Below are 24652 nucleotides of genomic sequence, written 5' to 3'. Positions count from 1 at the left end.
GTGATGCAGAATGCAAATATGCAACCAGAAGATAATCACAAAGTTAGAAGTTACCCTAAACAAGGTAAATGTTTTTGCTTTTTCATTATTGTGCTTGTTTCGGCTACTACCTTCCAAGTTTTTAATAATTGTTCTGTTTGGGTGTGTGTTATCACTTAAATTATATAGTGGGGATTCTGGATTTCTTTTTTTGCCAATTAAGTTTTTCTATTCTGTATGGTTTGGTATAAACCTAAGGGCATAACCCCTAAATCCTTTAAGGGCATTCACTCACTATCTATTAAGAGCATGCGACTGTATTTAAGGCAAGGCACTTAATTACATGCTTGTATGTGGACATAAAGTTGACTTTTTTGCCTCCTTGTCCAATTAATATAAACCTTTAAAAAAGTAAGCACCCAAAATCTAGCTGTTTATTCCAACAACTCTTTGCAAACCTTGCTAATTCAAAGTTTCAATGTTTTCAATGCCTGGAAAATTGATCAGGAGTTTTTTCCTTGTCAATTAATTAGTACATAATTCATGATATATTGATCAATCGGTGCAAAAACAGTTGAAAATAAATATTTTGTTGGTTTACTTAGCTAAAGCTTTTACATTATGTTCAGGACACTTTCACCTTGGCGATTTTTCTTCTAACCAAGACATCTCATCAAATTATGGCAGTGATATAGATAGGTAAGATTTTGTCATGCTGACAACAGTCACTATTGTTACTCACACTGTTTTGTTGGTTTGAAAGTTTGGTGTATGTATATTAGGGTGGCTCTTATTTGGCAAAAAATGAAAAAAATTTGAATTTTGTGTGGGACACCCTTTTAAAAGGTGAGGTTGTCAGAAAAAAATAACTCCTGCAAAAATTTTTTGAATTTAAAATTGATTTAGAGGTGGCCCTCCACCCCTAAAGTTTTGTGCCCTCCTCCCAAGTACCAAATCTGCATATCTCAAAAACTGCTTGAGCTAGAGATACCGTTTTTGTGTCAAAAGATGCAGAAAGCATGATTTCCTATCTGCTTTCTGAACAGTGATTGGTCTATCTTGAGTAGAAAAGCAGTTATTAAGAAAAAACCTGTTTTTAGTATTCTAGCACAAAACAGTGCTAAACAAGTATTGTGGCCCAAGCTATTCAATAGACAAAGTTCATAAACTAACCTGTAAAACTGGTAAAGCAATAAATGAAATAAGTATTCCTAAAGTTTTATACATTCATGCATAGCTAAAATGCTCGTTTTTTGTCATATTCCTTGGAGAAACTCTTGAGCGTGGAATCCGCTTTCAAGCTTCAGGTGCTATGCATCGCACTTGTTGGATGGCGAAGGCGATTTATGCAAAAAGCTTGGTCTGCATTTATGGTATCTGTTCGAAGAAATGGTTGAACTAGTCTTGTTTGACTCTCGATTGTCTGTGGAAAGTAAAAAGCTAATGGTGGCAACCATGTTAAATGAAACAGCAGAACGTCCACCAAGGAGACCAAACATCAAAGTAGATGCGTTTCTTAGCAATAAGGGTCTAGAACAGTATTGCACCTCTAATTCAAAATGGCTTCTTCAGCTGTTGGGTGAAGATGAAGCAATAATTATACTTTCAAAGGATCTTGCTCATTGGACTGAAGATGGTGCATTTATTCAAGCTTTAGCCTACACATGGTGAAGGGACTTTCAGTAATCAATGACAGAGCAGAGAGAGGACTTGCTCTAAGAGTCTAAGTTTAATTCAGGATTTTAACAAACTCTCAACTAAAGATGAGTACCAACTTCAGTTTCTTTTGCAAGTTGTTACTGAACACAGGAAACTGTTGAATCCAAATTCCAACAAGAACAATATTGTCGATTCTTCTTCGTTTAAACCTTCTTTGTTACTCCAGGGCTCAAAGGGCTCTGTCTTTTACCACCCTTGGGCAGTGGTGATGCGGTTTAGATGCTTGAGCAGATGTCGAGCTGCAATTGCATTTCGTCATCCGGTTAAGCAGACCACGCACACCATTTGGCGCAGTTACAGATGGTGTGGTCTGTGGTTTGTTCCTCTTTGCCACACTCACAGATTGCGGATGGAGCCATCTCCCATTTGTGCACGTTTGAGCGGAATAGTCTGACTCCAGTAGCCCAGTACGCAGGCGGTTGAGCCACACCCAGGCCTTCCTTGGCAAATTATGCATTTCGGTTGGATAGGGGCTGGTGTCGGAGATAAAACTGTAGAGCCTTGAGGAGTTCTTTTTCCACTCTGAGCTCCATTTGTTGTCCTCCCAGGTAGCCGCGCTGATGGATTGGTTTTCAGCGGTTTTCATCAGGAGTTGTGCGTCACAAACAAATGGGTGTCTCGATTTCAGTTGCCGAGGATGCTCGATTGTTCGCTCACAGACTCTTAGAGACTTGAGTGGAGCAAGTGTTTGAGGTTCGTAGTGCCGAGAAAGAGACAGGATGGCTTCTTCGCGATGAAACTCAGCTGGTTGGTTGCCTGTAAGGACAGGGAAATTGTCCGATGGTGTATGTCGCAGACATCCTGACACGATACGCAAGGCAATATGTAAAATATTGTCGATATCATCGCTTCTTGCAGTACTGACCAGAATTACATTTTGAAATGAATATCGTTACCAGTGTTCCCTCTAAGGTGCAAAAATTAAGAAAAAAAAACGAAATTTTATGGACGGTTTCGTGGTCACAAAAAAGGTTGTGAAATCAAGATTTGGTCAAATGCGTTTTTTCTAAATAACTGCTTTTCTACTCGAGATATCTATATGCATTCAATGTTCAGAAAGCAGATAGAAAACCATGTTTTCTGCATCTTTTAACACAAAAACCGTATCTCTAGCTCAAGTGGTTTTCGACATACGCAGATTTGGTATTTCGAGGAGGGTACAGAACTTTAGGGGGGGAGGGCCACCCCTAAATCAACTTCAAATTAAAAAAAAATTTGCAAGAGTTATTTTTTTTGACAACCTCACCATTTGAAAGGGTGTCCCAAGCAAAATTCAAAAACTCAATTTTAAGAGCCACCCTAATGTATTGTATATACAGTGTTGTACGTTGACACCGTCAATTTGACGGCGTCAACTTTTTGTTGACGCTGAGGCTAGCGCCGTCAATTTATTTTTCAGTTGACGGAAGTGATAGCGCCGTCAACTATTTTGCCGATTTTAAGCGTCAAGCGCTATGCGTCATTTTTTTTTTCATGGAAAATCTCGTTACACAATAAGAGTTTCACAATGTATTCTGGCCAACGCGACTCATCCGAATTACCGGCTTTTGCGTTGGTTGGAATGGCTACCTGGAATACACGCGGAAGAAGTTCGCCAAATGGTGATCATCCATGTATTGAGAACGAGGGATCAGAGACAGAAAGCGAAAAATCCATGAATGGTATCGCGGACATTGAAGATACTTTATTTCAAGAGCTCTATGCCCCTGACAAGAGCGATATTGGTGCAGTGGACCTCGTTAAAAGATTTATACATGCTAAACTATCACAGCACGCTTGGAACAATGATACCTTTCCGAGTAGACTAAACGTTTTCAACTTGTTTTTGAAATACAACACACCAATACCAACCAGCGCTGCTGTGGAACGCATGTTTTCACTTGGAAAGGACAATATGCGTCCCAAACACAGCAGATTATCAGACAAACGTTTTGAAATGCTTGTTTTTCTGCAAGGAAATAACTAATAAGCAGGGCCCGAAAAAGTCAATAAAGTCAAAATTTTTTAAGGACCTCGTTTATCCACAAATCAAAGAATAAAATTGTTTTCAGCACCTAAGGGACTGTTTCTAAGAAGTTTATAGGTCAAAATAAAGTCAAACTTGATAATAAAGTCGAAATTTGACAAATTATGGCTTTTAACAAACTTAATTCTGTGTTTCTAGAGAGTAATTTTTGTCAAAATCCTCGTGGAAGCATTGCAAATCAGGAACTGCGATACAATTAAACCATATTAACTCATAAAAGCAGGAAATATGTCACAATGACCACGGATCAGCAGTAACTTTTATCGCAAATTGTCCATTGTTTATTCATTGTTATGTATTTAAATAATTTTATAAAACACTCCCTCTTCACAAATATGGTCTTTTCGAAGATCAACAGTTTTGATTTTAGGAATAGCCTACTGACATTCTGTAATACAAAAATGCCTAAGCAAGCTAAATCGTCTTCTGTCTTCAGCAAAAGTTAGATTTGTGGAGATTTTCCTATCGCTATAAAACACAACAAACTTTTTATAATCCATAAAACACCTTGACTTTTCGACAAAATATTACGTTTGGGTCTGAAATCGACAAAATATTATGTTTTGGTAAGTGGTATGAATTCAAGAAAGAACTGTGCCCTCTATAAATAAGCAATTTCGTTAGGTCAAAATAAAGTCAAAATTTGATAAAAATAAAGTCAAAAATTTGTTTTTTTTGTCAAAATAAAAATGGCCCTACTAATAAGCTAAGCAGCTAATTACAATACAGTCTCAAAACATAATACCTGCTCTTTATTTATAGCTATTGTTAGCCTAAACTTGGTTGAGATATTTCCGTTTTATCAGACGCTGGCAAAAAATAGCGCTAGAAATTAGCGCTGACGCTGACGCCGTCAATTTCTTTAAGAGCTTACGCAGTACTTTACGCCGTAAAGTTTTTAGGCAATTCGCGCTGACGCTGACGCCGTTAATATATTTCAATGACGCGTACAACACTGTGTATATATATGTACTTATAAAAAATAAAAATTGTTTACTTTGTGTTTGGCTGCCATTACATGTCATGTCATGTTTATTGCTGGAAAAATATAATATAAAAAATTTGAAACATTTAAAAATTCAAAATTTAATTTGAGAATTTTGATGCAAACAGGCTTGAAAATACGTACAGATCAATCCATTTATTATTAGCTTTACTGGATGCTTACACCATGTCTTAATGAAATCACATGAAAGGTGCCATGTTTTTTTTTGGTTATTCATATTCATGTAAAAAAAGTTCGGTCTGCTACTGTTCGGGAGAATCCATTTCGGAGAAAGCCTTTTACGGACTACGGAGGTATTTAAAATTCCACAGCGGCATATATATGTTAATTGTTAATTCAAAGGAATTAGCTTATAGTAGGGGTTAACCAAGTAACGTGTCAGGGAAAAAGTTTCAACTAAAGAAAGAAAAAAAAAAAACAGCTATCAAACGGCATTTCATGATTAACAATAGAGGTTAGTTAAATAAACTCTCAACCAAACAAAAGCAGTACCGGTAGTCAAATAGTAAGTAAGTAAAGTGTCAGCGAGAAAGCCTTAACTAAAGTCTCAACAAGAAAAAAATAAAGAGTTATCCAATGTTAAATGGCCTTCGAAACTACCGTGCCGGTAGGCCATGTTAGGCCGGCTTCCACAAGCCAACATTCTTTCATTCCGTTGGTATTCGAAATGTTTTTCTCTTCACTCGCGTTCGCAATAATTTTTCACTAAGGCAAAGTATCAGCGTCGCTATCCACCTATAAATACTGGAGACTGGCTCTACACCATGGCGACCTTTATTAGGGTGTTTCATAATTTCCCAACTTCATAATCACAACTTGGCTCACCTAAATTCATACGTGGAATGGTATTACCAACTTCCATGCAAAATTTTAGCATCCTACAGCCTCATCTTCCACTCCCCCAGGCCAATGTTCTAAAACTACCCTGCAGGCCGCAGGGACCCCCTAACAAAGGGCAAAAATGGGGTTTGTAAGCATTAAAAAATTTCTTACATGTCAATTTACCTACTTTTATGCATATGTATTGGTTCTAAAACACTAATATAGGTAGTAGGCTACTGAATACCCCTTTAAACAAATTTCCACCAAAAAATTGGATTTTTTTTTCCTAAAATTTGTCTAAATTTTGCTGTTTTTTAACAAAATTCGCCAAAATATTATGAAAATGGCACGGAAATCAAAAATATTGTACATGTAAGTAAAATTATCAACAAGAATGCATGCACAATCAGGTGATGGAGGAAAAGTTGTTTAAATCTTGCAGATTGACCATGTTTTTGATACGTTTGTCTGCATTTTCATCATGTTTGATTTGTCCTTTCTCTATAACATTCTTTATTTGTCCAACATATCTTTCGCAACTTTGATTATACATACTGTTCATGGTGACATTCCAGAACACTTTGTCTGGGGCATTCTCTGACAAGCATGGTGCTGTGGCAGCATCAGCTGTTACAAGCTAGAGAGTTTGTACCTTTTTGACCATAACATCTTCTTTCTATGCTCCCCATCATAACATGTTCTTATCTTCTTAATCAATGCTGGTGTAATCGAATTTCTGTCAGAATATGCACATAATGAGACATTTTCAGGCCCAAGCCAGGATATAAACCATGAGGAATATAAATTTTACACGTTTGCAGTTTACACTCCTGCTTGGCTGACGATTTACTGCAATCCAGCAACAGCAGATGGTCCACAACTGATGCTGGATATTCGGGATTACTTGTTGGATGCATAGCAGCTATGTAAAAGTTTTCTAGTGCAGCCATAAAGCAGTTACAGAAAATTTATATTCCTCATGGTTTATATCCTGGCTTTGGCCTGAAAATGTCTCATTATGTGCATATTCTGACAGAAAGTCGATTACACCAGCAATCCAGCATTGATTAAGGGGATAAGAACATGTTATGATGGGAAGCATAAAAAGAAGATGTTATGGTCAAAAAGGTAAAAACTCTCTAGTTTTGTAACAGCTGATGCTGCCACAGCACCTGGTCTGCTACTATTCGGCTAGTCCGATTCGGCTAGTCCAATTCGGCTAGTTCCCTATTCGGCTACAGTCCGATTCGGCCAGTCCGATTCGGCTAGTACCCCATTCGGCTACAGTTTTGAATTGTATTTTGTATTTTATTCCACAATATCGTTTCTTTTATAGGTGAAATTATCGAAGCTTTAGATGAGTGGGGTTTAGACCTAACCACTGAAATCTTAAATCATATTTATGACACCGAAAACATCCCTAGTGATATGGTACGTTCCATATTCATAACTTTACCAAATAAATCCGTAGCAACAGAATGTTCACTCCACAGAACAATTAGCCTTGTGAATCATCTAACTAAGATCGTACTCTGAATCATGATGATGTGATTGAGACCAAAACTAAAGTTCCAGGTCATGTAACGCCGAAACCCAGGTTTATTCTAAACTGCCACTTAGGTTTTAACTTCATCTTTTATGTCAAACGCTATTTGGCAACTGTCTTTTTTTCGTTGACACGTTTTCGCTGAGACTTTATCTCATTAACCCCTATTGTTAATCATGAAAAATGTTATTTTGATGTAAAACACTTATTTCGAACAAACCCAGACAACAAAATTCGTCATTTTTACATTGATTCAACGTCTGCAGACGTTGAATCAATGTAAAAATGACTGATTTTGCCGTCTGGGAAGGCATTCAAAGGTAAACACTGGATAAAATGCAAGAAGGCAAAAAAAACGATATTGTGGAATAAAATACAAAATTTTCTATAAACAGAAGAATCGGACATACATCTCTCTGTTATCATTTTTAATGTAAAAATTCAAACTGTGCTGTTGAAATTTCCGATTTTAGTTTTGGTTTGCATACAGACGGTGACGTAGGATACATGTCGATTTTATGTGAGCAAACATTTCAATTTAATAGTTCAAACATTTTGCGCTAAATTTCATTTCAATTTATTTTTCTATGACGGAATGCAAAAGAAACGATATTGTGGAATAAAATACAAAATACAATTCAAAACTGTAGCCGAATAAGGAACTAGCCGAATCGGACAGGCCGAATCGGACTAGCCGAATCGGACTGTAGCCAATAGGAAACTAGCCGAATCGGACTAGCCGAATCGGACTAGCCGAATCGGACTAGCCGAATTGGACTAGCCGAATTGGACTAGCCGAATCGGACTAGCCGAAAAGGGGCCATTCCGCACAGCACCATGCTTGTCAGAGAATGCCCCAGACAAAGTGTTCTGGAATGTCACGATGAACAGTAATCGAAGTTGAGAAAGATATGTTGGACGAATAAAGAACGTTATAGAGAAAGGACAAAGCAAACATGATGAAAATGCAGACGAACGTATCAAAAACATGATCAATCTGCAAGATTTAAACAATTTTTCCTCCATCAACTGACTGTGCATGCATTCTTGTTGCTTATTTTACTTACATGTACAACATTTTTGATTTTCGTGCCATTTTCATAATTTTTTGGCGAATTTTGTTAAAAAACAGCAAAATTTAGACAAATTTTAGGGAAAAAAATCCAAGTTTTTTGGTGGAAATTTGTTTAAAGGGGTATTCAGTAGCCTACTACCTATATTAGTGTTTTAGAACCAATACATATGCATAAAAGTGGGTAAATTGACATATAAGAAATTTTTTACTGCTTACAAACCCCATTTTTGCCCTTTGTTAGGGGGTCCCTGCGGCCTGCAGGGTAGTTTTAACATATTGACCTGGGGGAGTGGAAGATGAGGCTGTAGGATGCTAAAATTTTGCATGGAAGTTGGTAATACCATTCCACGTAGGAATTTAGGTGAGCCAAGTTGTAATTATGAAGTTGGGAAATTATGAAACACCATAACCTTTATACACAGGCCATGGCAACGTGCAGCTTAAATTTTGACTGAAGGCCGGTCTGTTAGTAGCCAAAATCGCGAGTATAAGTTGATAGTTTGAGTATTAGTTGATAAATAGAGTCTTTGTCTATATTTTGTGAGAGTTTGAGTTACTTTTGTGCTGTTTTTACCATTCAAATAACGGAATAGATTTTGGCACTTGTACTGGAAATCCAAAAAGCGTCTGGCAACACCAGTATTTCGGAAAATATTGTCATTTTGTCAACATAATTTTAGGAGTTTTGCAGTGATTTGGGATTCAGTGATCACACTTTGGCAATTTAAATTGTTTAAATTATCATTTAAAAGGAATATAAAGTGAATTTAGCTTAAACTTCAAAATTGAAAATACATCGGCCTTCAGTCAGCCCTCCAGTTCGTACGTTGTCAAGGCCTGTGTATACAGATCGCCATGCTCTACACCTAGGTGAGAAGCGGTGCATTTAAATGCAACTGCAAGTATGTTTCAGATCCTTGTTTACTTTGTTTGTGTTTACGCCCGGCGCCACAATGCAGGTTAACATGCTCCCGACCCAGGCCTTTAGTTGGGCCTGGGCAGTTACTGTTACTAATTAATTGTTAATTGTGGTTATTGCAATTGAATTAACTTTAGTAAGATTTGTAGTACATTGATATGCATTTTTAACTATGTTTGGCAAAATGCCAGTTATAAAATGTCAGCTATTTCATTGTTTAATTATTTCAAATTGTTTATAAATATTCTCTGGCTATGAAGTTCATAGATGACTTAAATTTTGATTGGTATGGCACGATGCACATTATACCTACGAATTGAATAATGACTTTTTTAAAGATTTCGAGTACGTGATGCATTCTGTTGCTAGTTGGAATGGGTAACAGCGCTTTGGCATACTGCGAGCGGATAATGCAGTATTGCAGTAGTGTGTAACTAGTTTTGAAAAATGCGTCACGTAATACGATTTCCTGTTACTTGTTATCCGCAGTTTCGGTTTAATTTTTTCTAGTTCACTTTTTATATTTTTTTCTTTTTGCTTGCATATTGCGATAACCACCTGACGTTTGTTAGCCAAAATTTTTTTATAAACTGTTTTTGGTTTAGTCAAGAAAGGTTATCAACGTTTTTTTTTTTAACAAGAAAAGTTTTTTTTCAACAATTGTTTACTTGTTTGACTCAGTAGTTCATGTAGCCTACCGTGGATTACTCTGGTTTAAATGCAACAATCTTTCCTAAATTAAACATATTATATATACTTGTTATTTCTTCCAATTGCAGCCAATCTGTCAGCACCAATTTATCGGCAGTAGTATCTACACAGCACACATGCTTTTGGAAATAAAACTCATCGATTTCATGTTCTGCATTTATTGTTTTACCAGCACGCAGCAAGTATTTGAAAACAATTTAAAACATTTTTGATAAACTTATTATTGACATTCATTCTTACATAGGGACTTATTATATTGCGTATATGTTTCGAGGGTTTAAATATGTTTCTAATAATATCTAAGGTATGATGCTGAAGTGTGCTTACTGACAGTTTTTAAATTCCCTTCGGTTTTATATGCAGTCTATTAAAACTATGTTTTTGTTAGCATTTAATGTTTTATTATAAACTTATCACCATCAAAATTTTAACTGTAGTCTTTTTTCTAGCTTTTTTTTTCTTTTTTTTCAATGACTTGTTTAGATATTTTAATTTTTGTTATATATATCCACCAAGAAAGCAAGTTTTAACCGCCGGTGGAAACTCACACGGCTTCCTCTGAAAGCCATGTGCGATGCCATTGTTTTGCATTGTTATGGTTTCAAACATGTACGCTATTTGTGGCCATCTATTCGAGCGAATGCACAAATCGGACCGAGATGTAGAAACCGGATTAACTTGAGCTTTTTTGGCCACAAAATAATTAAGCCACTGTTGAACTAACGAATACTTTAGAAAAACCAATCCCCTGCGGACAGCGTTGAAAGTAAATATTTTAAGGTCACCTACCATATTTCTTACCCACTGTACAGTCTGACCGCTATTATTAAATTAGATTTCTTGTATTTATTTACATGAATTATCAAAATACTATACATTCTGAGGAAATCTCGCCGACCAGATTAAAGTCTTAAAATTATAAACTATCGTTTTGAGGAAACTGAGCCACGATGATCAGTTATTTTGTATTTTATTAGCTCTGTTGTAAAAAATGGCAATCCAAGAACAGCAGGGCATTCATCTTCATCACAACACGTACTCGAAAGTAATTTCGAACAGATGGAGCAGAGAGTGACTGAGCTTGAAACTCTCAATGAAAGCTTGCAGAGGAGGTTGAAGGCCGCGACATCCAACGGAGCGGTACATGCATGCGATATTGTCTTAAATTATTTTTTATTTTTTTGTATGGAAAAAAACGTGCAGTTTTCTGGAAGTTAAGTTTTTTAAAGGTTGTTCACATGGTGGGACGTTTAACCGTTGATCCTTGGAAACAAAAGAGAAAACAGTTATTACGTTGTTAATTGGCACAGAATAATGATGTGATGTCTGTCTGCTAATTGGTTATTTATGTAACTTTTCACATACGTTAATGTTTAGGTTAATCTTCTTGTCAAATTTCTTCAATTTTGTGAAAATCTTGAAAACAAGCTTAGTAGCAGCTACTAATTAAAATACGACTCTGCAAAATTATGCAACTGGATGATTCAAGCATACGTCGTTAATTGCAAGTTTTTGTTAATCATTCGGATGTTTTGGTAAAGTTAGAGATGTATATATGTAAAGTTTTCACATGTTTTATCGTATGGTAACGGCTATCCTACTTAGATACAACTTGCTGTACATATTTCCCCTTTATCTATACTGGCTAGCCATCTTAATTGGTGCGTGGGTTGCAGGGCCAGAACTCTTCATCTCAGCTATTGTCAAGTAACCATGAGCTAGAGGTGAACAAGGCTTGGGAAGCTTACAGCATGAAATGCAGAGAATGCGAAAAGTTGAGAGACGACTTGAGATCAGCCGAACAAAAGCTAGAAGAAACACAAGTACATATGTGTTTTATTTTTATTTTTTTCTTTGCCGTCAGTGCCAACTTTGATTAATTTAGCATTTGTTTAGCGTCAAGTATTATCATTCATGCTTTTGTGTTCATTTTATTGGTTACAAACGAAGACGCATTTTAATATAGCTGCATTCATGCGATGACATTTGTGAGTGCCAACAGTATGTTCGCTGAAGTGCCGCTGGTACTGCGACAATTCTCCCAATGATATAATTAGCAGAGTCACTTTCCAGCCAACAAATTGGTTTTTTGCGTTAATTGAGTACATGCAGACGTTGAATCAATGCAATGAAGGACTGCTTTGTTTTTTTACATACTGCTTACATATCTCCACTTTCGTTTCATCGAATTATACCGGTTTAAAGTGCAGATTATTCAAAAATGTCGTATAAACTTGTGAACCAATAAGTTTCTTCATGAATACTGAAAAGTTTGGGTGTTTATTAAGACGATTATCGTTTCTAGCACTAGTTGCAACGTTCATCTGATGAAAGTGAAAGTAAAAGCAATGACAAACAGGTTGATTTTATTTTATTGCTTCACTGACGTTTCGCGCTCCATAATAAGAAGGGAACTTAAAACAAAGAAACTTCGTCGAAGTGAGCTACTCGATTATTATCCTTTCACACGATTCCGCTAAAACCTAAAAGTATTACAATCATGAGTTCTCTACCTGGGAAATCATTACACTTAAGATTGCACAATGCTCTCTGATGTAGGTTTCCCCGAAACGCCTGAACAGGATTTTTCTTTCACGGCAATTTTTTCTTCAGCCCTACAGTTGTTGCGACAGGGTATATTTGCTTGAATCAGTTTTTGTCACTTTGTTTCCACACATTGCAGAGTATGGCTCGCGGTCAGTCACACCGGGAAGACATCTTGCGTGCCCGATCACAACAAGATGAATACATAAAGAAGCTGCAGCAAGCGGAACTCGAAATCCGTGATCACAAAAGCAAGAAAGAGATGGCTCGGGAGGAACTACTCAAAGAAAAGGTTTTCTTTTGATTTTTTTAGGCGTTCAACTGGCTGCTTTTTAGTGCAAAATGTTTGTTTGAAAGATTGGCAAGCGGCTGTTCTACTGCCGTTGGTTAATGCAATATATACGCAGTTTAGAAGGGTAATTATAGGCTAGAAATATTGATTATGGTTTAGTGAGTGAAAAATTGATTATAGTCTACATTAAAGAAGAAAGATATTCTTGTGCAAAGCTTTCTTGTTGGGTAGTGCAGAAACTACAGAGGTTAGTATTCTCTCTCTTCATTTTGCTTCAAAGAAGCATGGTCTTAATCCCGAAACATCAGAGTCGACCAGTTGTCTGCAGCGACTCCTCCATTTCATTCTATCGTTGGCATCTTGGATTTTTAAGTTCCTTTTTGTCAGATCCGTCATAGTGTAATAATCTCAAGACAAAAACGTAGCTACTTTTTTATGTTCTTTTTTTGCATAATTTTACGTCCATAACTATTCACCGACAACTTTGCTTGTTTATCACCTATTGTGCTGTTCTGATAGATTGAAACTAGACTTTTATTCGCATTATTATAATAGGAATACCTAGAAACATTGTTGCAAGCCACTAAAGAACGCCACGATCAGATGGAAGCTAAAATCAATTGCCAAGAAACGGCTCTTCAGGAAAAGGTATTTTTTATTTGAATAGCGGTGTGACATTCAAATTCTTATTATAAACCAGGAATGTCAATTGAACAAACTAACAAATTAATAAGTTAATAAAGAAATAACAGTAACCTCTCAAGTGCATGTAGCTCCACCCAAAGTGAAATTTACATGACTTTTGACTCTTTTTTTATTTGTTTAAAAATAATTTCTAAAAAGACATTTTAACTCTTTTATGTTTGTTTAAAAATAATGTCTAAAAAGACATTATTAAAAGTAACTAGTGTATTTTTATGTCAAGAGCGATTGGTTCACTTTTTTTACAAACACTACTTTATGTTGTCATTAAAGGTATTGACGCGTGTGATAAACAGCTTGCCAGTATAATATATATATATAGTTGACGAAACAACGAGCGTGGCGCGGTGGTAGCGCACTGAGACTCCTCATTGAAGTCTCCCGGTGTTCGGTTTTCTTACCCAGCCGAGTATGTATCGGTCGTCTGCCCTGCATAGATGGTGTTCTGCGGTTTGGAATGTAGAAATTAAAAGAATTTACTGAAAAAAACGTGTATGGGCAAAGACTGTATAATGTATGTATATGTGTGCTAATACACTTGTATACATATATACTTTTTTAAGGATCTTCAACTTGAAGAGCTTATGAAGGACATTGAGACACAGCGGAAAATGGTTGAGGACAAAGTGAAAAAAAGAGAGGCAGAACTGAAAGAAAAACTCCACGAGACGGAGGGAAAAGTGCTGCGAGAAAGAGATGAAAGGTTGCTTCTTGAATCCCAAGTACAACGGCTGGAGAAGTGGAAGCAAGACATGGAAAACTTCCACGCTTCTTCCGGCCTTCCTCATAACATCCAACAAGTTGAAAAGAAGGAAACTGACATTGAAAACGAGAGGTAACTGTATGATTGAAGTGAAATCCCATTCATGCTTAATTTGCTTATGATATCGTTTCTAGCACTAGTTGCTACGTTCATCTGATGAAATTGAAAGTAAAATTAACAACAAACAAGATGGTTTATTGCTTCACTGACGTTTCGCGCACCATGACAATGCGCATCCTCAGAGCGAATAACATACAAAATAAAATTTCACCAGGTTATATATATACTGCAGTGCGATTGAAGGCAAGAAAAAATAAAACACGCAATATTTAAAAAAAAACAAAAAAATTGGCCAAGTATATAACCTGGTGAAATTTTATTTTGTATGTTATTCGCTCCGAGGATGCGCATTGTCATGGTGCGCAAAGCGTCAGTGAAGCAATAAACCATCTTGTTTGTTGTTAATTTTACTTTCAATTTCATCAGATGAACGTAGCAACTAGTGCTAGAAACGATAATTGTCCTGATGAACACCCAAACTTTTCAGTATTGCTTATGATATTCGTTCAGTGTGCGCTACAGTTACATTGGTCCCAAACTCTAATCTAAAGACTCTATCTTCTTTCTGTCACAACACAGTGCAGTAGGGTATAGCTGTTTTTGTCGTTGACGTTACTTCCGTTAGCTACGACTTTCAATTCTCTATAAAAAAAAAATTATGCTTAAAAGTTATGCATATGTTTACTCATTGAATCACTGGTGCCTATAAGCTAGGAAATACAAATTTTAGGCCGGTGTAAACCAGTGTAGGTGACAGTAGGTCCGATACGAATTCCTTCAACGGCGCTCAGTTTACAATAACAAATATTAAATATCAAAAAACCTACCGCTTTTTCTCATTTTTGATATTCATTCTTTAAGCACGCAATATCTGTAACGTTTTGTTTAAGTTTGTTACGAAGTTTATGACGTTTCTAGCGACTGCAGTGACGTGGATCCGGCTGAGTTGATTCTGGAGCTGCGCTCTCTGACGGAGGAAATTAACGCGCTCAAACAACAGGCCTCCATGCATTCCAGCATGTTGTCTAGAATATGCGACGATCCAAAGGTTAAAGAATCAATCACATCTTTGAACTGTAACGGCTTCAGTGATTGGGGTATGACCACAAAAGTGGATCTTGTTACATGTTTTGACTTTGATATAGCTTTGGTAGAGAGTTTTTCTTGTTGAACCATAGGCATACGAAGCCGAGCAATGTTATCAAGTTTATTACATTTACAGAAACACAAAACAATATCGATATTTAATTTGTTGCGTAGTTTGTTGTCTCTGTAAATGTAATAAACTTGAATAAGTTAAACTCGATAACTTTGCTCGGTTTTGACTTTGCATGCATAAAAAGCATATATCCTACTATCTGTTATATACTGTAAACAATTTATTGCGTGTTTTGCCCTAGTTCTTGTAGTTTAGCCACAGATATTAAAAGCATGTGTTTTGTGATTATTATCATCATCAATACATTTTGTCGTGTTTTACAATAACATAACACGGTTTTGCTAGCGATGCATTTACAATACGTTGATTGGAAAAGACTTTCTAAGTTGCAATACTACATGTGACCTCAAATCATGGCGTGTTTGTAGCGTTCAAAGTTCTAACCCATCGATGACAGGAAAGAATACATAGTTCATTGTTTAACATCGCTGAAAAACATTTTGACTTGTTGCAAAAACAAACTCAAACTTTCCTTTTTTAAGAAAAAGAGGCGGTGTACCTACAAACATCTGTGTGATTGGCCCACGATGCAAATTTTCTTACCTGGCAAAAGTTTTCCTTTTTTCATCGTTTAATCTCTGTCCTTGTTTCTGTCAACATTGTGTTGACACAGCTTGCAAACCTAACTGGTGTTCTTGTTGTGATTTATCCTTAGTGCTGTCCTCCATGACGAAGAGCTGTGCTCACGTAAAACAACATTTCGGTTCAGCTTTTAGTTTATCTTTTGTTTTAAAAACATGCGCTGTCTCATCCCTGTTACATTTGCTTGACAAAGTGTTTGCCTACACAAAACACATTAGCCTAATGAGAAACACAGCGTTAAACACGCGACTGGCCAATTTGGGCTTTCTATGCCTCGGGAGAATCGACTCTACAAGAGTCTACATGATCCCATACTCGTGTTACATGGAGTCCACAAGTTAGAAGTGGAGTATGTGGAAACAAACAAGGTCACAACGCGACGACCGTGGTGAAGGTGTTTACCCACACTACCGAACAACCACTAGAATACGCAAATATGTCTAATGTCTCTTGTTAGAAAGTTATCTCACGCAAAGAAAAATTTCGAGCAATTTTAACCAGTTTTATTTTCTCGTCATTTTGACGTGTTTTTGTGAGCTTTGGAAGGAGGTTTTTTAAGGTGGGGGATTAGAAAATATAAAGAAACTTCATAGTTGAGAACGCTGTGGGTTAGTGACTTCACACCCTCAATGGTGACATCACAACGGAATAAATGGTCAGGTTTTATGAAAGGCGGTATGCAGTTGAAACAATTTACTGAGCTGCGAGCAATGAAAACAATTTAGGGTCGTAAGATGGTCCCGCAATACCGGATTACAATCCCGATAAAGCATTTAATGCGTGGTACAACGATTCTATTGCAGGACGTCGCCCAGACTTCAACAACGCTAAGTGATCATTTTAACATTGTTGCAAGTTTAATGCTATTTACTTGTGCTATCGTTATTGTATTTTGGCCTCCAAGCACGCAGATTTGGCCGCCGAGAAGCTCTCGGTAGGCCACGATGGCTGCCGGAAAAAACACGAGTTTTAAGGCCTGTTTTCCTAGCTTGGAAAACTTAATTTGTGATTTTGCGATGTGACAATGTTGCGTAGTGATGTTCCACTAGCACAACTCAAGAAGATTTGAATGCAATTCTTTTGCAGAAAGTGGTGTTGGCGTCATGCCAGTCCAATGTAGCGAGCAAATTCCGTTTTCCCAAACATTGTCCGCCTTCCCATCCATGGATACCAGGTACGCGGCTTCATATCCGTAATATGTTTACTTTCTAGGTCCTTGTAATATTAGTTTAAATTATGAAGGTGTAGTAGCTATGTAACATGTTCCATCAACATCACACCCTAGAGCCAGTGGTTCTTAAACTTTTTGAGACACGCCTCCCTTTCACAATTCTAAAAAATTCGCGCCCCACCTTGTTTCAAAATCAAAAAACATTAAGCAGAACAGCAATTCATTTCCAGGTAAGTTGCATTAGTGCGAAGGATGTGACTTTTTAGTGGATACCAAATGTTTAATTTGGGGATTAGTAGCAGATAATTTACATCTCAGACCGGCTTCACATCCAAGTTTGTTTCTAGATTTTGTCTTTATGTTCACGAGAGTAGAAAAACCATTTTCGCACAAGTAGGCTAAGTGGATGAAAATGGAAGAAGTGTGCGTATAGCCACAGCACCCACACTCTTGTAGATGTGCACATATTTCTCCCAAAACTCTGTCAGTGGCATTGCTTCAAGGTTGACCCTTGCAGCAGAATTTCATTTTAGCTTCAAGAATTTCTCTTGTAAGTTGTCGGGAAGAATTTTCTCATTTAGACGAAAGGGATTTCTTGTCATCTGCCATTCTGGAAGTTCGGTGTCACTCAAGTGTGGAAAATAGCGTTCAAATTTTTGTTTCCAAAGTTGAAGGTGGCACTCCACTTCGAACTTAAGCTCGCACTGCAGTTCAATTTGGTTTTTCTCAAGGACAGTATCAAGGTTGGAAAATGAAGCTGCGATTCCTTTTTGAACTCGACGCTGCCACAGCCCCAGTTTTGCTATGAAAGCCTGGATGGCATCATAGCCTTTGATGCGATTAGTATTCTTGCCTTACAGGAGCAGATTTGAATTGGTGTTATTTTATTCAAGATGACACTGCGAACGAGTTGGTCTCACACCGTCGTTGCTCAGATTTTAAAAACATATGACGCATTGTGGTACAACTTGGTCATTTACTATGACATCTGTAAAGCCAAACTTCAGATAATTTTTGTCATACTTCCTCTTTTTTTCCACTCATTTTTTGTCAATTGAACTAATTAATTAAAAAATAAACCTAATTAAATGCTAAATCAATGCTAAAATTAAAAAAATAGTTTGCGCATAGTAAAATTGGGGATACTGTTGTACTTCTAGCCTCTGTCACTTGTTGGTCAGTCGTTGCCATTATTATTACAACTAAAGCTCGAGGCTGCTGTGTCAGAAAGCCGTTGTGTTACGAGAGTTAAGGTGTCGCGCAAACATTTAACAACGTCTAAAACATCACAAACAATGCGAGATGTGACAACAACACGCTCTACAAACACTGTGCCACTGTAACACAAAGTTTCATCCTCAACAATCGTGTGTCCAACGTAGTTGTGAAGACATGTTTAGTCATAATTCATGCAAAGTTTTTCAATTTCTTGCGCCCCCATTGTGAGTCTCACACGCCCCCCAGTTTAAGAACCACTGCCCTAGACAAAGGCACCCTAAATTAACTTCAAGTAGAAACTCAGAGTCACTTAACGAGGAAAAAGCCTACAGCTATACTCTATTCTATGTTCTGGCTGCACACGCATTCTGTGACCAATGACCATGTCATATCATCGCGACTGCTTGCTTGGGGACGGAAAAAAATTCGAAACTTTAATCTGACATTTTCGCCAGACTTGTAAGGATTCGTCACTGCCTTAACCCTGGTAAAGGAGTTTGGTAGTTCAGAATATTTGGTCTAGATATGAAATGTTTCTGATAGGCATCTATTTCAATCCCACGTTGTGTTTGATGAACAACTGTTCTTTAAATCAATGTCTCAGCTACACATCTCGGAGCTTTAACTAGCGACCTTTTAAGCCTTTCTTTGAGCATTGCGTGAACTTATTCAGCTATCACGGGGCCTGTCAACCGTTTGAGAAAGATATTAATTGACAAATTGTGCGTGTTACATGTAATAATCGGTCACCGATTTCTCAAACCGGCTTTGCATTTTTTCAGATTTTCAATTCCTTTTTTTCTAAATTTAATATCACTTCAAAAAGTGAAATAAAACCGCATGTCAGGTTTCCGACATGTATTGGTTGGTATTTGATCTATCGCCTGCCCAGTTATTTTAACTTAACGTGTGTTTATTTAACTCCTGCTTCCAGGACGTTAGTGGAGCAATCACCGCGACCTTCCAGCAGCTTTTCACCTGGACCGATCAGAAACGGTGTTCTTGAGCCAGCGCCACTCGCAGTGTCAAGGTTGTCAATGAGCATTTGAAATCACTTTGTTTTTTTGTAATAACAATTGAATGATATTGCGGGATTGATATCCAGAAATCATCATCTGTTTCAAAATTTTGCTTGGCGTTTGTTGACGGTATGTGAAATTGTTCGAGAGCAGTCTTGAAATTTACTGTTTTTCTTGTACAGTTTCTTTACTGTCATTGTAGTTTTGTTTGAAGAATTGCGACGTGCTTTCTGTCTGTGAGTTTAATTTTCCACATTTTTTTAGACAAATTCATGCCGCCGATACCGCGAACACTCCCCTGAAAACGGACTCCCCCAAACAAATTGAAATTCCTCCTGTTCCTGAGAACCTGTACCACGCTTTTAACAACATACGGATTGCCAAGTCATCTGGTGACGCGCCTCGTGCTAATCAACCATCAGAGATGGAACGAACTTTACTCAACTATGCGGCAGTTTTAGGTATTTAGAGTACATGTTTTGGAAAAAGTTTAAACAAGCACTACCATACAACTTTAGATATTTTGTGTGGGATGGCCAACCATGACGACCACTCAACCTGCATACCTGCATAGTATTTCGTATTATATTTTGTCCTGTGTTATTTTTGTTAACCGTTTTTCACACTATGAAGCGGTAGTAGAAGGACACACACAGTAGGAAGAAATTTGATGGAGCGTTATACTAATTATATGTATGTAGCTGTGTATATTATCATTATCGAATTGTTGATTTATAAATTTTTTCAAAGCCAACTTGCTATGATTTGTACAGCCGAATTTTAATGAGTTGAATTCCACAAGTTTGAAGATGGCAATTTTTGACTTGACGTCGCAGGTTTCTTTTACCTTAATTCTATTAAATTGTGTTTCAGTATCCGCGGCTTCCAACAGCAATCAACAGCTCGAACCTGCTCGACAACCCATCAAGCCGCAAGATGACAGCATTGGTTCAAATCCTGGCACCGATTCAAACATCGATACTTTTGTCAACCCGACCACAGTGCTCACACACTCTAAACTAAGACAGTTCTTGCCCGAGGCCGAAAATGATGCTGCAGTCTACTATCCCCCAACAAGCGGCAAAGGCCAACCGTTTGCTCCCCATTCTACTCAAATGAAACCAGTGTGGCCTCTTAGACGTGAGGTTAATGTTGACCCACATAATTTGAACCCCCTGTGGCCCCCAGGTACAAATCCGTCGAGCAGCAACAGTACATCGTCTTTTGAACCTCTACCGCACCCAACTGCTGCTAGTTCGTCCAGTCGAAATACAAATCTTCCATTTCCTCGAGAACCGAAACCACTTGAACACGGAGATTTCCCTTTGGGCCCTAACACACGGGAATTTTCCGTTCAACCTGTAAGTTTATTTATTTATTTTTTTCTGCAATTTCGTCTCTTCTTTGTAAGATTGACATGCACATTTGAATGTTATTAATTGCAATTACATTTCATTAGATTTATCTTATTTTAATGTACAAGTTATGTCTTTGTTTTTAGGTACATCGACCAATCTCACGTGAACCGCCTTTCCACGCCAACTTGAACACCCCTGTTAGACACCCATCTTCGAAACCTGTTCCTGGAACTCGTAAAAATGAAGCTGCCCAGGTACACATGTGGAATTGATATCATATGTCTTGGGCTCATTGTGCAGGTTAAATCTATTGTACTTTAATGTCAAAGGTTAAGTTTTCTTGTTTTATGTTTTATCTACGTTGTCAAGTCGTTCGTGTATGACGTCATTAATACGTCACATAACATCATCGCTACCGACTTTATACTAACTTTTGGGTGCACTGAAGACTTAATATCGCTTCAATAGGTTCGTTTGATTGCAGACATCTGCAGTTTCTTCTCCACGAAGACCGGTTGACCGGAGGTTACCCCTGGACACGCAAGTTCAAACAGACGATCGGCCGCCTGTGACCGCGGTTAATCCTGATTGTGAGATCTGCCCTGTTTGTCATGTGCGCTTCCCTTCTGATGCCACTCATAGCTTCATGCAGCGACACATCAATGGCCATTTTAGCGAAGAAGAAGAAGACGCAATAGCAATAGATTAATCTAACATTTATTGATAAGTTTTTACATAATTTCTCCAACTTTGGGGCCAATCGCTATTTTTTCTCTACTTTGCACTGGGCTGGTGGTATGGGAATGTACTAATTCTTCCTAATCTTTGAATTGGAGTTTTTATCACCACTCATTAACTTTTTATCCAGATTTTGTAGAAATGGCACAAAACAAAAACTTACGAAATACTAGTTGGCTAATGGCTATTTTTTTATGGCAATCTGGCTTCAAAGATGTTTTTCATTTTTCCAGCATGTTCAAAAAGCGTTGAATATATTATAGTTGATATTTGGAATAGCTTTCCAAACAACAAAATCCGTCGTTTTCACACAATTTTGAATCGGTGTGAAAATAACGGATTTTGCTGTCTGGGTTACATTAAACAATGTCCCTTGTCATTGCTAATTTAGCTTTTTTCCATTTAAATCATGCAACAAAAAGTATCTGGAAAAAATAAGAAGTGTTTGGTTAAATTGGGTGTGTTTGACCACTTTCAGTGTTTATCGTTGTTTGGTTATGGTAACCCACCTACGAGTTTTGATGAAAATCAATTTATTCTTTAATGAAGAGCGGTAACACCTACATTATGGTTTGCGTTATAAAAAGCGCTTTTAAATGTCGTTTCGTTTCTTTGTTTTCTCTCTGCATAGATTCACTGCCCGGTGTTTGACATTGAAATTATTATACAGTGCCTACCATAAGTTTAGGACCACTCATAAATTTATCAAATTTTGCACATTTTACAGCATCTCGCTGTCCTAACTCTACCATACTTGTTTTTTTTTCATTTCTAATCTTCTTTACGCATATCAGAGAGTCGCCAATTTTACCAGATAGTCGCCAATCAGTTCTGTCAAGACATTTTGTGCTGCGTTGAAGGTTAGAGGCAAATAAGACAGAACGCATTAACGACCTGGCCACTATCTGATTCATCAGGCGGTTATCTCGATGCTGTTTTTTTTTTTGGGTCTTTCACTCCTCTTCAGGACCTTGTACGAGCCGTGCAGTTGAAATTTCTTACTACCTGATGAACTGCTGACATTGATTGTGATAAATATCTGCCGTTCTGATAATCCTTCGCCATGTAGCGTGACAACTTGGGCCCGTTGAATTTCACTAAAGGACTTTTTGTGCCCCATTTTCATTATCCTCAAATTGTGTAAAAGTGGATAAAAAATCGACTTAGGTGTTAAAAACAGTAAACAATATGACTAATAAATGTCAGAAATGAAAAAAAAAACAAGTATGATACGGTTGGGATAAAGAGGTGAAGCAATAGTATAAAATCTCATAATTTCATAGTTGTCCTAACTTATGGTAGGCACTGTAGTAAAGTCACAGTGGTCGTTTTATACAGCTGTTGGTGCGTGGGAGATCTATTTTGTATGTTTGCACCACTTGTATAATGTATATTCTTCTGCTCAATCAAGCTTTTTTGGTGACAAAAACTGACAGGGCCACACGTACCAGCGTATTTTCTTCGCCTTTTCACTCCACAAACACTTCGGTGTGCAACGTGCAGCCTATTTGTTGCCTGCTCTCTGCGCTTGCCAGGGTGTTTAACAAGCACGTTGCTTGTCGTAGCTCACCCCAATTCTCGTGTAGATTGTACACTACAGCATATAGATCAGTGTGTACAACCGTAGACTGTATAAAGGCATCAGCAAACAAACAAATTGGATTGTCTGAGGCTGTAAGAAACAAACACCGTTATGTACCTTTTCTATCACGTAGCCTGCTCTCTGAATGCTATTCACTCGACTGACTTTTCCTAGCTGTTCTTTATTTCTTTAAAAAGTTTCTATCTGTGCTTCTAATTAAAGTTTAGCAGAAGGCGGACGCTTGCATCGATATTGTGTAAATTTCCTACCGGATCGTGCGTTGCTAGCCTTGGTACTGTTCCGTTATGCAATTGCTTTGTAGCCTACCATGTGAGCGATTGTGCAAATTGAATCTTCATCTCGAATTACGATTTTACTTCTTGCGTCTTGCGATGTCTTCTATCTGGTCCCCTTTGAATGTTGACGAAATGTTCAGTTTGAAACGTCGTTGTGGTCAATGATCTTCTGAAAAGCCAATGGCGTCTTTTTTTGACGTTGCTTTAATGCATAGCAACATCGACAAATATGCATTGATTTTGCGTGGCACTGATCAGGACCGTGTTTAAGGAGGCGTGAAGCCATCCCTGTTTGAAATAAGAGATTACAAGTGGCGGTAGCCAAAGAACTGTTTTCATCAAATACTTATTTTACATTCTCCACGCTTTAACGAACTGTAGACGCTGCTTAAAAATAGTAGTAGGCCTATGTGACACCATTTTCTTTCTTTTTTACGCCTTCCGTGATGCTTGTCAATCTGTATATCGCAAGACTGTTATAGTTCTGACAGTTCCTGAGCGGAGTCGTGATATTTTAACAAACGTACTACAATATATTCTTTGTCATTTATAGCCTAAAAGTTCCACCCATACCAAATGTTATTTTGTCTAAATGGAGCGATGTGCCTGGCACCAGCACAAGGTTGAGTGAGCCTACTCGCCAGAGAACAGCAAACAGTGCGTTTCGCTGACCATAACGATGTAGCCTCCGAGCTCGCCGTAGAGACTTGATGCCAGGTAGATTGCTTCTTCTACACAGTGTACGTTCTCGGGGATAGATGTTTTGATTGTTTTCTTTCCACAACAGTAGGAATTCACTGCACAACGATTAACAAAGGCAACGGTCAAGAACTTTGTGGCATTAATTAGTGGTACGATACTGGAGCCCAGCCTCATGGGCGAAACACGTGTCTATCGCTGTCAATTCTTGCTTCACTTGACCGCCCACAAACAGTGTTCTTCCGATGTACAAATCGAAAAAAGTTTAGCTTGCTATTGATGTTGAGTAAGATGTTTTTTATCGTTCCGTTTAATACACCATCAATGAGCTTTCTTTGTTAGCAACTACGTGAAAAGATTTATAGAAAAGCTTAGTATAGACATTAATGGCAGACCCAAAAGTTATGAGAACCCAAGGACAGCCTATCTGCTATCCCAGGAGAACCTTCACAGAAAGCAGTCGTTCGATGAAGTGAGCAACAGCTTTTGCAAAGATGGATTATGTCAACCTATCACAATGGACGTGTAAGCGGAAAAAAAGGCATAATGGAAGGTAATTACTTTAACATAAGTTAAAAACTTTCGTAGGAGCCAGTAAAGCTTCTA

At 37.7% G+C, this 24652-nt stretch overlaps 1 protein-coding gene across 1 annotated transcript; it reads left to right on the top strand.

Annotated features, from left to right (window-relative positions):
- Positions 1-24373, top strand: LOC145768552 (uncharacterized). The gene is made up of 14 exons (XM_082580067.1): positions 1-64; positions 609-678; positions 10781-10943; positions 11480-11626; positions 12487-12639; positions 13195-13287; positions 13905-14176; positions 15083-15261; positions 17052-17139; positions 19289-19384; positions 19638-19834; positions 20247-20734; positions 20875-20985; positions 21216-24373. Exons 1-14 carry the CDS (start codon positions 4-6, stop codon positions 21438-21440), a joined length of 2343 nt encoding a protein of 780 aa, XP_082436193.1. The 5' UTR covers positions 1-3; the 3' UTR covers positions 21441-24373.
- Positions 24374-24652: the final 279 nt, after the last annotated feature.

This window comes from Aplidium turbinatum, chromosome 4 (assembly GCF_918807975.1).
Source record: "Aplidium turbinatum chromosome 4, kaAplTurb1.1, whole genome shotgun sequence".
Classification (NCBI taxonomy): domain Eukaryota; kingdom Metazoa; phylum Chordata; class Ascidiacea; order Aplousobranchia; family Polyclinidae; genus Aplidium; species Aplidium turbinatum.
Note: the sequence above shows the minus strand (reverse complement) of the source record. Positions and strands in the feature narration are given on the sequence as shown.

Coding starts and splice junctions, on each gene's coding strand:
- LOC145768552 (XM_082580067.1), top strand. CDS start 4: ATGCAGAATGCAAATATGCAACCAGAAGATAATCACAAAGTTAGAAGT. Junction 19,835..20,246: donor CAACTATGCGGCAGTTTTAG/GTATTTAGAGTA, acceptor ATTGTGTTTCAG/TATCCGCGGCTTCCAACAGC. Junction 20,986..21,215: donor GTAAAAATGAAGCTGCCCAG/GTACACATGTGG, acceptor GTTTGATTGCAG/ACATCTGCAGTTTCTTCTCC.